General features: G+C 41.5%; 1 protein-coding gene across 2 annotated transcripts in view; it reads right to left on the minus strand.

Annotated features, from left to right (window-relative positions):
• PLXDC2 (plexin domain containing 2) overlaps window positions 1–16,206 on the minus strand; it is a 233,670-nt gene that overhangs the window by 19,146 nt on the left and 198,318 nt on the right. For both annotated transcript variants that reach the window (XM_053359669.1, XM_053359670.1), the window contains 2 exons: window positions 15,046–15,127; window positions 1,360–1,420 (listed from right to left, as the gene is read on the minus strand). In XM_053359669.1, the coding sequence (XP_053215644.1) occupies window positions 1,360–1,420; window positions 15,046–15,127 (143 nt within the window). The remainder of the gene's footprint in view (window positions 1–1,359; window positions 1,421–15,045; window positions 15,128–16,206) is intronic.

Below are 16,206 nucleotides of genomic sequence, written 5' to 3' on the forward strand. Positions count from 1 at the left end.
CTTCATCCCTGAACATTGTTGGCTGGGGCTGATAGTAGGGTCCCATGCTGGCTACCCCTATTTGTTTATCATTATTTCACATGCTCTTGTTATGGAAATTGGGGGGGGCGCATATCTTTAAAGTTGTTAAATGTTACAAATATTATGCATAAATGTATCCTTTTGACTTGACAGCTCAGGGAAGTTACCTAGCTTTAAAAATCATATAAAATCAACTCCTTTGCTAGTTTCCTTCATTCCAGTGCCAATTTGCTTCATTGGCCACTCGGTCCTCACCATAATCCCTCAAGCGAGAGGTCACATACTCACAGGAAGGTACTCATAGGGGTCAATCACTGGGCAAAGGCACTCCTCAGGACTCGCCCAGGTGGAAGACTATGCAAACCAAAGTTCTATTGTCCCTTTGTAGTAGGTGCTTAGAATGTACATATCCTGTATCCGCCTGTTGCCCCAACACATCCCTCCTATGTTAATCATGTATAACCCTCCCCTTTTCTAATGTAGCAATGAGGTAGCAATGATGTAGTGATGATGCTTAATGAACTGTATGCTGGGATAAGATAGAAACTTTTAAAAGTCCTTGTCACCCCATCCTCGGGGTTCAAAAATCCTCTTTGAACCTGTTGCACAATAAACTTTGGTCTACAGCTATTTGCTCTGGTTGGTGGCTGGATTCCTTCCTTTATTCCGCAGGGACCCACGGGCTCTGCTCGACGAGCTGGGTGACTGAGCAGCCTCGCACCTAGATTTTTCCGTAACACTCTAAAGCTGAGACGTAGGCCTTCCAAACATAATCCAGGGCTAGTCTCCAGCGTGACCTGACATACAAGAACATCAGTATCTACAAAACAATTGGCAGGCTAGTACTTTGGTACTAAGCCACTCATTTTGTTACTCTCCAGCATTTATAGCACATCTCATCTTTTCCCATACCATGAATAACTAATAAAAAGAAACATTGCTAAATCTTAAAAAAAAACAACACCTACTCATCATCTTTAAATGTCATTAACAGCTATTCTAGCATGCATTCCAAAATGACAAGGTCGTTATGCATGGAGAATACTCTGGGATTCAGAATCCATGCCCAAAAGATACTGTTAGGGAATGTGAGGGAGAGGCACACTTGTAACCAGCATCAGGTGCTCATGGCAATAGTGATGGAGCAGATGTTCAGCTGTCAACCTGGATTATCTCCAGGGAGAAGCTGATCCCCCAAATTCTCCTTTCAACATTGGTTAGCAGGGGAAAGTTGTATCTCTGGATCAGGACCATAATCTCAGGTTTGTTTGTTTATTTACTTACTGCCCCAGCTGTTCACAAAAGATATTTATTAAATATGGGATGTCAAAACATTACCTCTTCAGGGCATCCACCATCTACCCAGTCTTGCCGATGACGATCAAATCCACTGGAACATCTTTAAACGATGGTAAGGGATTAAAGCGATCCGGATGCAAATGAAAAATAGATTGGTTGGATAAAGAGGGAAGAGGGGGGGAGAGAGGGAAGGGGAAAGTAAGTCCTTTACTGTTAAACCTTTATGATCAACAGAGTATTCACTTCATTTAGGATGATATTCCAAGTCAAAATGATTAATTCTCCCTATAAGGAACTAATTTTCACGATTAGACAATTTGACATGTCAGTGTCTTTTTGCTATGGATAGTTAATTGTTTCATTTTACTATGCAGCAGGAGATTAAGGTTTGATCTCAAGCCTGTGGATTTAAGCCAATTTAATTTATTCTGGCCAGCATTTTCCCTTCATTTTGTATAAAGCCATACTACAAAGAACACACTGTACCAAGCAATATGGCTCTGTTTCATCATACTAGGCGATCAGAGATATCAAGGAATCCATAAATGTCTGATCAGTGCATGCCAGATTTTAGGCAAGAACCCATCCAAAACAGTCTCAAAAGCAACTTTTGAAGAAATTCTTTCCTTGAACTTTCCATTTTTTTATTGCAAAGACGTGGGATGCCCATAAACTTTTACTCTAATTAACTGAAAATTAATGAGGTTGACACCAAATTATAGTGTATGATATACAAGGAGTGCATTTCAAAGCAGCTGGTAGAATTATGCTTTAATTATTCCCAGGGAGCATCCAACAGTGCAAGAATTGTCATTAATTGTTTTAAGGTGGCTTGAGATCTTGAATAGGAAAGTGCTGCAACTATGTAACTTATTAAGCAAGAAGGTGTGGCGTAATCAAGCTCAACTTACACATGAGATGTTGCTCAACTATGGAAATCAACCCAGTGCTATATTGACAGAAATTATTCAATGCTTGCAATTTTTTTAAAAATAACAAAAGCAAAACACATTCATTTATTTTGTTTCATCAACCATGGCTCGTTTTAAGCCACAAAAACTGGCTCACACCTTAACACTCAGCTGAGAGTCCTTGATGAATATGAAACTAAACTAGGCAGAAGTCCTGCACTAGGGGCGAGGGAGAGGAAGGGAGAGGCAGTGTGCGGAGATGTGTACACACGGTGTTAGACCACGGTTTAGCATGGAATCTTATCCACACTTACCAGGAAGTTAAGTCCCATTGCACAAATCAAGGCAGCTTTCTGCACTACTAAAGCAGGAAATCTCTGTCTATTAACTGCCTGCCTACACTGCATGAGAGGAACTGAACTAATTCCTGACCAAAACATGTGGAACAAGCAAGTTATCTGGATTACTCTGCCCTAAGGAACTTGAAAGACCTAAGGGCGCTGCTTATTTGACACTTTCTGCTGAGGCACTGGTGAACCTAAAAAGCCTTACTGAAAAGCTGCATTATCAGAAGTGATAGTTTTGGCTCCAAGTGAAGCTATCTGCAAAATGTTTCCAAGGCATATGTCAGAGACTCATCCGTCACAGAGCATATAATCATTGTTGCATCCCCAAATTACGACTCTGTAAGCTATCATTACAATGTATTTCCTGCTTAGAACACAACATTTAATAAGCCTTTCATTTACTGGCACAGCGATAATTCCCCACTGCCATGAAAACACCATGGTAGATTTGATTAGTTATGCCATTTGTACCATCTGTCAACACAGCCGTTTTATAACAACTTCATTCTCAAAGGATGACCCAAGTCTGCTCCTGGAGAAGCAATTAACAGACCACATTTGAGGACAGGGGAACAAGGGCCTTATTTGAAGGGGAGGGGGGAAAAACCTGAGGATTCTCTGCTTCTCTTGTTTACATGGAACACAGAAATGTGATGTTAGGAGTTGCAGTGGGAGTTAAGAGATGTTTACAGACATAATGGTGATGGTTTGATTTGGCTAGTGGCTCTTGATAGGGAACCACAGGGAACAGAGCAGATTTATTCCAGGGTAGTGAATGTAAGAGACAGAAAGAAGCAGTAAACATCTTGAGGTCTCCTAGGGGGTCATTTGTCCTTATTTTTGGCACAGAGAAATAAGGCTGTTTATTTACTATGCTACCTGAAAGTTATTTTTTAAAATAAAAATCTTCTCCTTTTATAATGGTGAAAAGAGAGAGGTCAAAAACTACCAACATCTTTAGAAATTTCTGCATACTGGGATGGATTCAGCATGTTTCATTTGAGAATGTTTCCTGCCCACCAAAGAGCTGCGAAGGGCAAAGGGGCGCTGCCAGGAAAAATGTGGCAACCCTCATTTAGACAACACAGCCAGAAACAATTTACAAAAAGGGTCAGTAGTGGGGCAGGAGACCCACGGCTTGGACCCCCAGGGCCATCTCTTTATAACAGCCATGGTCTGTCAGCAACAAAGAAACGAAAAGATTCTAAGCAGCACTGTTGACTTTAGACCAGGAGAGAGGCTAAAGGCTGTTAAGTGGCATGTACTGTCTCAGAATTTGTTAGTTTGCAACAATATGTGAACAGACTTCAGGGTACGCTGAGGCCTGTACATATTTGTGTGGTTGGAAAAGTGGGTGAAGGATTAAGTGTATTGAGGAGGGACGTATTTTTTGAACATCGTTCAAATCAAATGCTCAGCTGAGTCCACAATGAATCTTGTTCCACAGGAAGAGAAGAGGTATTTTTAAAGTCTGGGAACTGTTCTCAATGGTATGCATGTCTGCTCAGAAGCTGGTCCCATTGATTTCAAGGTAAACCCAGGTAAATGAGCTGAAACGATGATACTAGCAAAATCGAACGAATGATTTATCAGAAGGAGGGTAACGGGTATCAAATAAAATATAATTTCTAAAAATGCTAGTGTTCAGCATTGTAAACTTGAAGACACTAAAAAGTAGACAGCATCACTCTGTCCTGTAGGCCAGATTAAAAAGGTGTGTCTTCACACCCCACCTAAAATTCAGTAAGGAGTGAGTCAACCTTGCAGAGTTGTGCTGAAGGGGCCCTACAGTTGAGAAGGCTCGTCTCCACACCACCTCCCTATATGGTATCCTTGGCAGTGGGATTGCAAGGAAGGTCTCCTCAGAAGATCTTAAGGCAAAGGTCAGCAGATAATGGGAGAGGTTCTCCTTCAAGTACATGGAACCCAAATAATTCAGGGCTTTTTAACTGGGCAAGAAAATTTTGAATTGTGCCTAGTAGCATATAGGGAGTGAACACTGTTTGTGCAATATTTGTCTTACATGGTCCCAAATAAAACAACCACTCACACCCCTGGTGGCTGTGCTCCACGCTAGGTGTAGCTTCCATACAGTCTTTACAGATTTCCTCATGCACAGCACACTATAATAATCTGAACATGAAGTTACCAGGGCATGGTACTTGTTGCTAAACTATTCCATTCCAGTAATGGCTGTAGCTGGCACATTTCTTGCTACTGAGGTCACCTGAGTATATAGTGCAGAATCAGGAAGTATCACCAAGCAACAAACCTGTTCCTTCAGGTGAGGGCAAACCCATCTAGCACAGACCTTTTATCCAAATCCTCGACATGGATCTGTCTACCATCTGAGCCTCTATCTTGCTGGAATTCAGTTTCTGTTTATTTACCCTGAACCGGCCCATTACTGCCTCCAGACACCAATCTGGCACTTGCACACCTTCACCTGGAGAAACAAGAGCTTGGTGTCACCTGCATATTGCTTCCATGCCATTTACCAACAGCAGTGTCTAATTCAATGTGAACATGAGTTACTGCCCTCAATAAGCCTTGCAAATCTGAAATCAATGGAACCAATTCATCAGGATTTAACTCAACATCTATTAATTTTCATGGAACTAAGTGGATCCAGAAAAAATTGTCTGTTGCTAATTTTGTTTAAAGGGTATTATTAGTGAGTGTTCACATTCCATGACGACCTCAGGCCTAACTCTGACCATCAATCATTTATATCCCATCTTTCAGGATATAAATCCATCTAATCCTCATGCATAAGAATACACACTATATTGATGGGCTGGCTACGTTTTTAGTTGCCACCAGATTTAGGGTTGGAACATAAGAAGAATTCTTCTAGATAAGGCCAAAGATCTGTCTAGGCTAGCATCTTATTTCCCAGATATCTATGGGAAGGACATGAGTACAAGAGCCTTCTCTTGCTGCTGTTCTCTAGTGGCTGGTATTCAGAAGCATGGTGCCCCTGGTCTTGGAGGACACATATAGCCATCACAACAAGCTCTGAGCTTTGGAAGTTCTCAGAGATCACGAGACTAGGGAAGATCCTCCCACTCACCTCTTACTTGGGGCTGGGACAGGCACCATAAATGTGCTCACCAGAATAAAAAAAAAGCCCATGCTTGCCGCTGGCAAGAGCATTAGCAGATCCATATTGAATGGCTGCCCTCCTATTCCAGATGTGGAAAGCCTAGACAAATCGGAAAGGCCGATTGACACAGGCAGATGAACGCAGTAAAACTCTTAGACTGATTTAATCAACACAGACAAGAAACAAGCTAAGGAAAGCCTTGAAGGTTCTATGACAGATGGTGTTTGTTCATTGAGCTTGGATGGTGTGGGCTCTAAGTTTAAGGCATATTGGGTTTTTTCCCCTTCCCCTCTGGGTTACATTTGTCTTTAGATGAATGCAAAGTCAAATTAAAGTGAACACACAGCAAAAACAGTCAAATGCTGATTACTGATGAATTATAGAAGAGTAGGGGCTCATCAGTTTTCTCATTAGGAATACCCATTAGCACTCATTACACCTAGAGGTGGGAAGCAAATGGTTTAATTACTGCTATTATATAATGCGTGCATTGGAGGAGTCAGCAACAAAAAATATCTAGGGTGGCTTTTCATGTAACCTTTCGTAGTTCGTGTTGTTACTGGAATCTAAAATGCACCCATTTTAGCACTGGAGGAGAATTTCATTTGCTCTGCGTTATTAAGTGAAGCAACCTAATTCTCACCTTGTTCCAAATGGTTTGGAACAAGATTATCCTTCGGATGATGCACTTCTCTGAATTTTGTGATACTGTTCTCTGCTTAAAGGTGAATGTGTAAACGGATGTGTATTTTATGATAAAACGTGTTTAAAAATGCACGTATTATGATAAAATACAGACTGATCTGTCCACCATTAGCCTGCATGTAAATGTTTCCCCATTTCATTTAGAAATATGTAGGAGGGAGCATGTTTGCATATTTCATTGGCAAGTTGCCTGCTTAGTGCACCTATCCACCTTGCATGACAGATCTGTAGCAGTTGTTGTTAAATTTATTACCCGCCCTTCAGCAGCATGTCCCCGGACGGGTTGCAACAATTTAAAATTCAATATTAAAAACAGTTAAGACAAATCGCAGTCACAGGAATATAGCACATGTGCCTTTAGCTATCTCTGTCCAAGTACAAATCAGCGTGGGAGAAACTCTGCAAAACAAAAGCGCAGAAGCACCATGGGAATGACCAGATGCAACCGGACCAGTCTCCCTCAGAGGAAGTCATGTGCTATTACAATCAGGGAGGCCGCACATAGCTAGTTTCCCACACAGTGTTTATGCTGGTCTCCAGGCTGCATCCAACTTGGGAAACACTTCCACATGGAGACACATAAATATATTCAGTCATAGACAGAAAGCTTTATGAATGTATGTAAACATGTACCTTCAAATACTTAAATATATAGAAGATAGCTGGAAAATTACCTGCTTTCAAAGTGTTTGCTACAACTGTGCATTGGGCCATAAGGACCTTATGAGACCTAAACCAGGGTTGGCTAACCCTGTTCAAGCCAAGGACTGCATAGGTCCATGATCAGCAGTTGAGGGGCTGCATGTCAAAGTTGGTGTGTCTGATGTATAAAATTGTGTGTGGCCATTTAAAAAGGGGGAAATTTTGCTGTGGTGGGGGCCACAATAATCTTTCGGAACCACAGCAGAAAACCTATAAGTGTGGTCACTCTCCCCCCTTTTTAATGACTTTTTTGTGGGGGAAGAGGAACTTTTTGATATCACAGTTTCAAATTGTGGTACCTATGGGAACAGTCAGTGAAAATAAATGAATTTAAAATTAAGGAAGAAGACCTGAGCTAAAAGTGCAGCCCTGCTTCAAAGATATTTGGTATCATCTAAATGCAAGCAATCCATAAATACAGTTGATGCCAATCATGTGAGCCTACTATATTGTTCAGGGTAAACTGAAAGCTTGCACTCTCTCGTATCAACAGTTCCATACACAGCATATCTGTATGTGTAGCCATACACACCCACTCTAAAGAAGGCAGGGAAAGCTCTCTCAAACAATCAGAAAAGCTTCCATATCACAGGAAGGTTTATTGTGCTCCCACGAAATATGCCTGATGGATCTCTGTGATCCAGATCCAGATTAGCTCCACTGTCCTACACAATTGTCAAAATATCAATACTGCATTTTCAAATAATAGGTGATTTTGTATTAGGTAAGTATCTACCTATGACCCTACAGTTTTATGCCCCAGTAAACTTCAATATAATAACTTTACAAAGCATCACCTGTGCTACTGCCATTTACATTCAAGTCCACGTTAGCTTAGTGTCCGTTTATAAACTTAAACTTAATTTCTTTCTTGGGCAATTACCTTTATTTTCGAGAGAACTAATTATTTCATTAGTATGAGCAAGCAGGGCACATGTTGCTTGCCCTTTAATCAAGCCTGCCCATAAACGCTTTTGCTGTTATGGATGCTCAGCAATGGTATATCAGTTAGTACTTCTGTATACATGCTTGGCTAAACCTAAGAAAATTAGGGCAGCAAATTAGGGCAACCAATCACCTCAACGACAAGTGTTTGATGAGACATCTAGAGTCAAAGCAAAACCCTTCCAAATTGTATGTAGACAGCAACAATGAAGACCAAAATGGGAAAATAGAAGTGGCAGAGAACCATTAGCAACTTCAGATCCTCACATACAGCAATATAAGGCAATTTTTTTTCCATGATAAGATCCTGTGTGCAGTTTTATACAGTGGTATCTCGGGTTGCATATGCTTCAGGTTACATATGCTTCAGGTTACAGACTCCGCTAACTCAGAAATAGTACCTTGGGTTAAGAACTTTGCTTCAGGATGAGAACAGAAATCGTGCTCCGGCGGCGCGGTGGCAGCGGGAGGCCCCATTAGCTAAAGTGGTGCTTCAGGTCAAGAGCAGTTTCAGGTTAAGAACTGACCTCCAGAACGAATTAAGTACTTAACCCGAGGTACCAGTGTAACAGGGATAAGGAACCTCTGGCCGTCCAGATGTTGCTGGACTCCACCTCCCTGCCCATTGGCTGTTCCTGACCATTAATGATGCTGGCTGGGGTGATGGAGTCCAATAATGTCTGGAGGGGCACAGCTTTCACATTTTTGTGTTAGAAAATCAGGCAATCAGTTTACTAAAGGTCATTACAATTATCGTGACAAAACACGCAGACATCCAGTCAATAAAAGCTTTTATACAACTAAGGATAAGAGGTGCCTCTCACAAGGAAGCTCATTTTCCTCTGCAAAAGCACATTTCAGGTTTTGTGCCACTACAGCAAAACTGGATACTTCACATGTTAAGTGTTTGTCCTTATTGCACAGTGGGAATTTTATTTTCGTCATAAGTTATGGGCTTCTGTTCCTGATTTTTTTTAAAAAAAGGTCAAATGGGAGTTTTAATTTTTATTCTTTTGCCCTTTCCTTAGCTGTAAGGAACTTGAAGAAAATATTCATAGGAAAAGAGCAGGTCATATATATGGGACAATGCAAAAGATAATGCCTAAATCTTCCACAGTTTGCAGTCCAAACAGAGGTGTAATTTAGGGGTGGGTGAGGAAGAAGGTATAGAGGAAACCATGCAACATAAATTGATTGCAAACAGAAACAATGGCAGACCTGGAAACATCTTTGTTCTATTGGTAAGTAAATGGCACAGGATGAAATTTTCAAGCAGCAATCTTTATTACGGTCCAGAGACCCAACAAAACATTACAAATCAATACACAGTTCATACAGCCTACCTCCAGATTAATCAAGCATTTTGTTTAGAATATAGGGCTCATTTGTTCTTGCAACCATCGATAAAAACTTTGCCACTGCCAACGTTCTAGCTTTTGTCCGGTCTTCCAGTAGGAACCTGACATAGTGAGCCTCTGATTTTCCCGGGAAAGGCACCAGCAAGGGTAGTATCAGTTCAGCCCTGGCCTGCTCATACTTCGCACAATGCAACAAAATATGGTTTATGGAATCGATGTCTTGAGCACATGAGCAAAGTCTGTCCTGGTAGGGAACTCCTCTCAACTTACCATCCAGCACTGCAGAGGGGAAGACATTTAGTCTGGCTTTGGTGAAAAGCCTTCAATAGTTAGGTACTGTCAGGTTTTTGATGTAAGATGTTAACTCAAAGACATACCCATATTGAACTCCTGCTGCCAGCGGACTACAGACTGCATGTGATCAAGATCGCAAGTCACTGTGTGCATTGTCCCATAATCTTTGCTTTAAAACCTTTTGGGCACCTTCATAACCCAGGTAATACAGTTGGGGAGGAGACAGACCAATAGAGGTGGCTTTTTTAGCCATGGTTTTCTGCCATTTGCTGACAAATTCCTCATTGGTCAAATCTTGGTACAGACCCTTCCCTAGATTAAACACTGAAATCCTGAGCCAATGTTTTAGGGCAGCCCACCACGCTCTAGCTGAAATTGGGCATTCACCAGCTTCCAGCAGAAGTACAGAGTTGGGGACGCAGTTAGGTACCTGCAGCAAAGATCGTATAAATTTTGCCTGAAAGCCATCTAGCTTTGGCAGGTCCCCATTATGCCAGACATTTGCTGCATACAGGAGTTGGGAAATGGGCTTTGCGTTGAAAACCCTTAAGGCTGCTGGAACATATTTGCCGCCCTTTGTGAAGAAGAATCTATATATGGCTAGCTTTGTAATCTCTGCCTTTTGAAGGGAGGTTTGCCAATGGTGCTTCCAAGATCCTGTATGATGGAATGTGAGCCCTAGGTAACTGAAGTATTTTACCTGTTCAAGGTTATGGCCATCCAGCACCCATTTAGACTGGGAGAATCTTCTTTCGAAGACTAAAATTTTAGATTTTTCATAATTTATGGATTTTCAAGCCATAAAGGCTCTTTGTAGTAAGTCATGGAGGGTAAAGTCAAGGAAACAACTTTTCAAAATGTGTCTCTCTTTAAGATGTTGAAAACAAGTCCAATGTCTGGATGGGTTCTACGTCCTGTTCAATATAATAATCACTTGATTTATTTTTTAATGGTTTGCTGCACACGTATTAGATACACCTTTTTTAAAAAAGGTGCAGATCCAGTTCCAAAAGCTGTAGTTTATGGTTCCATGAAGACCATTGGCTATTTCTGTCACTGCATTTTGGCTGTTCCAAGTAGCATTTCTTTGGTAATCTGCTAATGTCCATCTGTTCTCATTTAACCTGTTATATGATAGCAGGTAAGTATATATGCATTGCTGTTGACGTTAACCTGAACCCTCCTCTAACCTGAGTTGCTAGAATACCTGCTCTGATAACTGCCTCCTCTGGCATCTTGGGAGAAAGAAAAATGCTACTTCCTTGTAATCTTTTTAAAAAAATTAAAATCCAATTCTCAGAGATGGCAGGGTAAGGTGGTTGCTCCACTCTACTTTGTGAACCATGTAGCTAAACTCTTAGAGCTAGTCTAGATGCGCAAAGAAATGCATGCGTGGAGGTGTCATGCCAGTGCAGATTACGGGACTGGAGCATTACCACACACTGCCTGTGGTCACATTTCTAGCTGTGTTTGTTGAAGAAGAAGAGTTTGGATTTGATATCCCGCCTTTCACTCCCTTTAAGGAGTCTCAAAGCGGCTAACATTCTCCTTTCCCTTCCTCCCCCACAACAAACACTCTGTGAGGTGAGTGAGGCTGAGAGACTTCAAAGAAGTGTGACTGGCCCAAGGTCACCCAGCAGCTGCATGTGGAGGAGTGGAGACGCGAACCCGGTTCCCCAGATTACGAGACTACCGCTCTTAACCACTACACCACACTGGCAACCACATTGTTGCCTTATTACAATCTCATCTCATGCTGCTTAACTGCAATACCCAACTGTTACACCTCTCTTAGACTCCTGATCTTCCCAGAATGAACTCAGGCCCTGGTCTAAACTCGGATGAGCAGGTATGCTGGTTTTTATTTTATTCTAATACAATGTACCATCACAAATTGCCGCCAAACTCCCCCCACCCCATGCTGGTTTGATGCTAAACACTAATTTGTGATGTTGGAAAGGGCTCTTTGGTTTTCAAATAAATGTTCTATTTTGATGCAAAAGGTACCATTTTTCCACAACAGGAGCTAAAACTCCAAGACCATGTTATTTGATGGAAATTGCAGTTCATAAAAGCAGTAATACTGTGAATGAGGAAATGGACAAATGCAATGAAACAGCAGTAATCAATTTAGAGGCATTTCCGTTCTTACCCATAGGGATTTGTGAGTAGGCCACCCCCACCCTGGCACACTTTTCTTTATTGGAAGCAACGGGACAATGACATACTTTACCAAAGGCAATCATTTACAACACGCAGCATGCTCTAAAAACACAGGAGATAATTTTGTGGGGTTTTAGCTGTTTTTAAAAAGCAAAACTTCTCCCCCACCCGCCGCCGCCACCATGAAACACAGAGACACATACACCCCAACATCTCTGCCAGTTCTTCCCTTTATCAGTGAACATGGCAGTAGGAAAAGCATGGGGGGCTAGTGAATTCTTTCTAGCTAGTTTTCAGATCAAATCAGAAATGATAATCACCAAACCATTGCATAATGCATTGTGGGGATGTGGGGGAAGAGGCTGGGACCTAGAATTTTAGGGGTCTACTTGTGAGGGCCTCCAGCCATTCACTCTACAAGTGATCAACAGCTCCAGAGATAGCCAGGTGGGGAGATAAGGATCTGGCCTGCTGGGCCAAAAAGGTTCCTCACCCCTCCTCTAGAGGAAGCATCCTGAGAGCTCATGGGAACTCAGGATCCAAGCTGTTGACTCTCCCTAGGGAAACCTGGATCCTTCCCCAAATGCTCACAGATTATTTCAGACATCTGCAGTCTTGGGCACTGGAGGGAGAAGCTATATTGGGAACTGTGCTGGAAAGGACAGAACTGTGTGCCTGAGTGCATATGGACTGGAAGCTACAACATTAACAAAGATGGCTACATCTTACAAAATCTTAGCATGTTTTGAACTTCCTTTGCTGACCAACCCAAATCACGCACACTCAGATTCTGGTAACAAGGATTAGGCTTGTAAGGAAGCTATTGTTACACACAATGCAAATGATTTGGTTTATGGGGAAATGTGCACCGAGTGCTTCCAGGCAAGGGCTAAATTTGGTAACAGGCCATTGGGATATCCAAAAACAGCTCATTGGCAACTGTGATTTTGTTTGATTTGTGGATTTTCTTCATGAAACATGAATAGGGATTACATTGGAATATGCCCTGGCATTTTGATGTCAATGAAGTTGTGAGAATGCTGCAAAAATGGGGGGGGGGGACCAGGAGCACCCACTATAACACAGTCAGGACATGGGGTAAGTTAGATTTCAAAAGTGATGGGGGAAGCCTAATACAATACTGCTGCTTTTGTTACATGCAGGTCTGTTTGGCTCTGGGTCATAATCTTCTATGAAGATATTTTATTTAGGTATAATATGTATAATATATGTCAAATATTGTTGCCAAAACTAATTGACAAATTAATTAACTGATCTCAAAGGGGAAAACTGAATGACAAAACTCATCCCAAGAAGAAACACTCAGACTTCCAAAGAACATAGGCAACCTTTTAATGTCAGTGACTCTTTGTTCTCTCCCAGACCCTCATTAGATCTCTGCAAGCCCCAGAAAAGCTAAAAGTCTTATTTTCTTTGTACATTTTCCTTTCACTAACGACAAGAATTTCTGAATCTAATTTCTTGGGCTAAAAGCGCAACAAAACCTAAAGCAAAAATGAAGCACTAATACAGCCAAGCTTGCATAACAGGAGTTTCTGTTGAATTCATTCAAGCTAACCAAGGTCAGCAGCTGGGGAACGTTTTAAAAGCTAAGACTGTGTAGAATGATTGTGCTCTTTATATTCCAGCTATTTTGTGACTTACAAATTGTCCCTACTGCTGCCATACTGGATGAAACAGTGAAACATTCAATGTCAATATTTCCCGATGACCCAAATGAGTGTACAATCTGTATACCTGACTACAGAAATAGTTGCAGCGTACACATGTGCAGTTACTCACATGTAACACTCACAGATTTACAGTCTGTGTACCCAACACCTGAGCTGTAGAAACTACCAAGTGTAGACTCTTTTACACAAACACTTGTACCCATTTCTGTAAAACATATGAACAGTATACAGTGGACCCTCCGGATACGAACTTAATTCATTTTGGGGGTCTGTCTGCAACCTGAAATGTCTGTATTTGGAGGCGCCGCTTCTGCACATGGTGCGATAAAGCACTTCTGCGCATGTGTGCGTGGTGAAACCCGGAAGTATACACTTTCAGGTTTGCCGCATTCACAACCCAAAGTTTACGTATCCGGAGGGATATATAAGTAGAGGTACGGCTGTAATAGTGTTTGATTCTGTAACAGTGGGACAACATATTGGTCCCACATGATGCATTTGTTTGAGGAGGGGAGTCAGTGACAGCCTTTCTTCAAAGGTTTCACCCAGTGGTAAATTTTGAAGTGCAGGAACTCATCATGACAATCACCACATCCTTCCCCCAAAGATAGGCATAGGAACACTCTCAAAGAGAGTCTAAATATGTAGGCAACCGTGTCGAGCCATTATTTAACACAGATATGCATATACACATGAACCCACCCACCCAAGAGCAGCAGTTCATAGCGTACTGCTCAGTTTATTAGGGTAAGCATGAATGAATACAATCCTGTGCATAGTTTCCTGGGAGTAAACTCCCTTGAGAAAAGAAAATGGAAATGAGATAGAGGCACAACATGGTGCAGATAATGTCGAGCAGGGGGCAGAAACCAGAGTTGTGGTGCTCCTCACCAGCATACATCTGTCAGTTAGTCACAGACCTGAAGGAACCGCATTTCACACAGCAGTTACTATCAGAAAAAGCACACTAAGAAGGAATACATTCCACCCCCCTGCAACAAAATATGTAGGCAGATCAGCAAAGAGAGGACCTAGCTAAAGGACAGATTTTCAATTTCTTGCAACAACCATGCAACAATTTAACTCAAGCAAAAATGTGGCCCATCTGGAAATGCCCTGAATATTAAGAAAAGTCCAAGGACCTATAAGGCTGTTCCAGTCTATTTTCTCTTTTGACACAGCAACACGTTCCCGGTCTTCTAAACCATGGTTTAGAAGCCTATGGTAAAGGGTACATTGCCCCGGAGGTCAATGCTTACTGAATGAACCTTTCTCCCTAAGCGTAGAGTATGCTGGCTGGTCCTACAGGGATTCTGAGGAAGGAACCTTAATACTTTATATATCGCAAATTGAAAGGTCAAAACCATCACTTCAGTTGTCAGTAGGAAATAAATCAGCCCAATTAAAAGAATCCCTATGCATTATATAGGGCAAGAGAAAAATGGATTCATTATCAGCGCCATTGTATATCAAAGGCCAGAATTAACTAGCTTTTCTTACCTTTGGAGTTTATTGCACCAGCTGCAGTTGAAGCCAATCTGAGCTGTGACACATGGCCCACAGCTGTTAAACTGGAGGCAGGCTGCAACAAGAAAAGACCCAGGCAGATAAAAACTTCACCCTGCAAATATTTCCTACCACCAATAGTTTTCTAAGGACTAAAATAATGTATTCTCCTTAAAATAATTGGTGAATAAGTGAGTTCCAACCATCTGTCATTAGAAACAGGCTACTATGACACACTATGGAAATAGGCACCACCTATGAAATATTGATCTTTGAGATTCAATTTTAATCCTGTCTGTAAGTATACTACCATTTCTGCAAATCTTCATTTCTTGCCCAGCTCTTAAATTCGCCTTTTGCCATGAAAGCATTCAATTATTTCTTTATGTCTCTTTCCTTTTGAGGTCTTACATTTTGTGGCGTATAGCTAATGTTTTTGTCATATAGACATAATAAGCTGGGGTAGGAAACTGTGTAAGAGCTGTAATTGGATTAAGAGGGGGATGGGAGCTGACTCCAGTTTCTACTGGTGGTTTGTCTAGCAATTTACATTCCAAGCTTTCTTTAAAGTGTGTGTGTGGATGAGATACAAAATAAGCATTTGTCACTACTTCCTTTGCAGGGCTTATTATGCACCCATGATCACTTGGTGATCAATATACAATTGCCAGATATTGGATGTTGGGATATACTGGTATTATCTAGACAGTAACCAGTTAGGTATGTCTGGCCTTTGAAATGTAGTTCTTCTTTTGTTCTGGTGTGTGCCCTGATGTCTCTCTCATGTATTTATATTTTCCTTATTTAAAGTAAATATACAATAAACAAAGGAATCAATATTGAAAAGTACAAATGCAACAAAACAATAACGCTGTGGTGTGTGGATGAACAGGAAGAAAATCATGGCTGCTTCATCTTCCTGCTGTGTTGTGCTACTGGGAGCTAAGCCACAGTTTGGCTTACTGTTAGGCTCATGGTTTGTTGCTCTTCAAACAGCCACAAGCTGTAACCAAGGTTTCTTTTTGGCTTACCACTCACTCATGGTTTGTTTGGGGAGACAAACCATGAGCTGGGATGCAGATGTAACAGTAAGCCAAACCATGGCTTAGCTCCCAGCACAGCAGGAGTGATGGAGAATCAAAGAGGTTTAGCTCC

The sequence above is a fragment of the Podarcis raffonei genome, chromosome 12, assembly GCF_027172205.1.
Source record: "Podarcis raffonei isolate rPodRaf1 chromosome 12, rPodRaf1.pri, whole genome shotgun sequence".
NCBI lineage: Eukaryota > Metazoa > Chordata > Lepidosauria > Squamata > Lacertidae > Podarcis > Podarcis raffonei.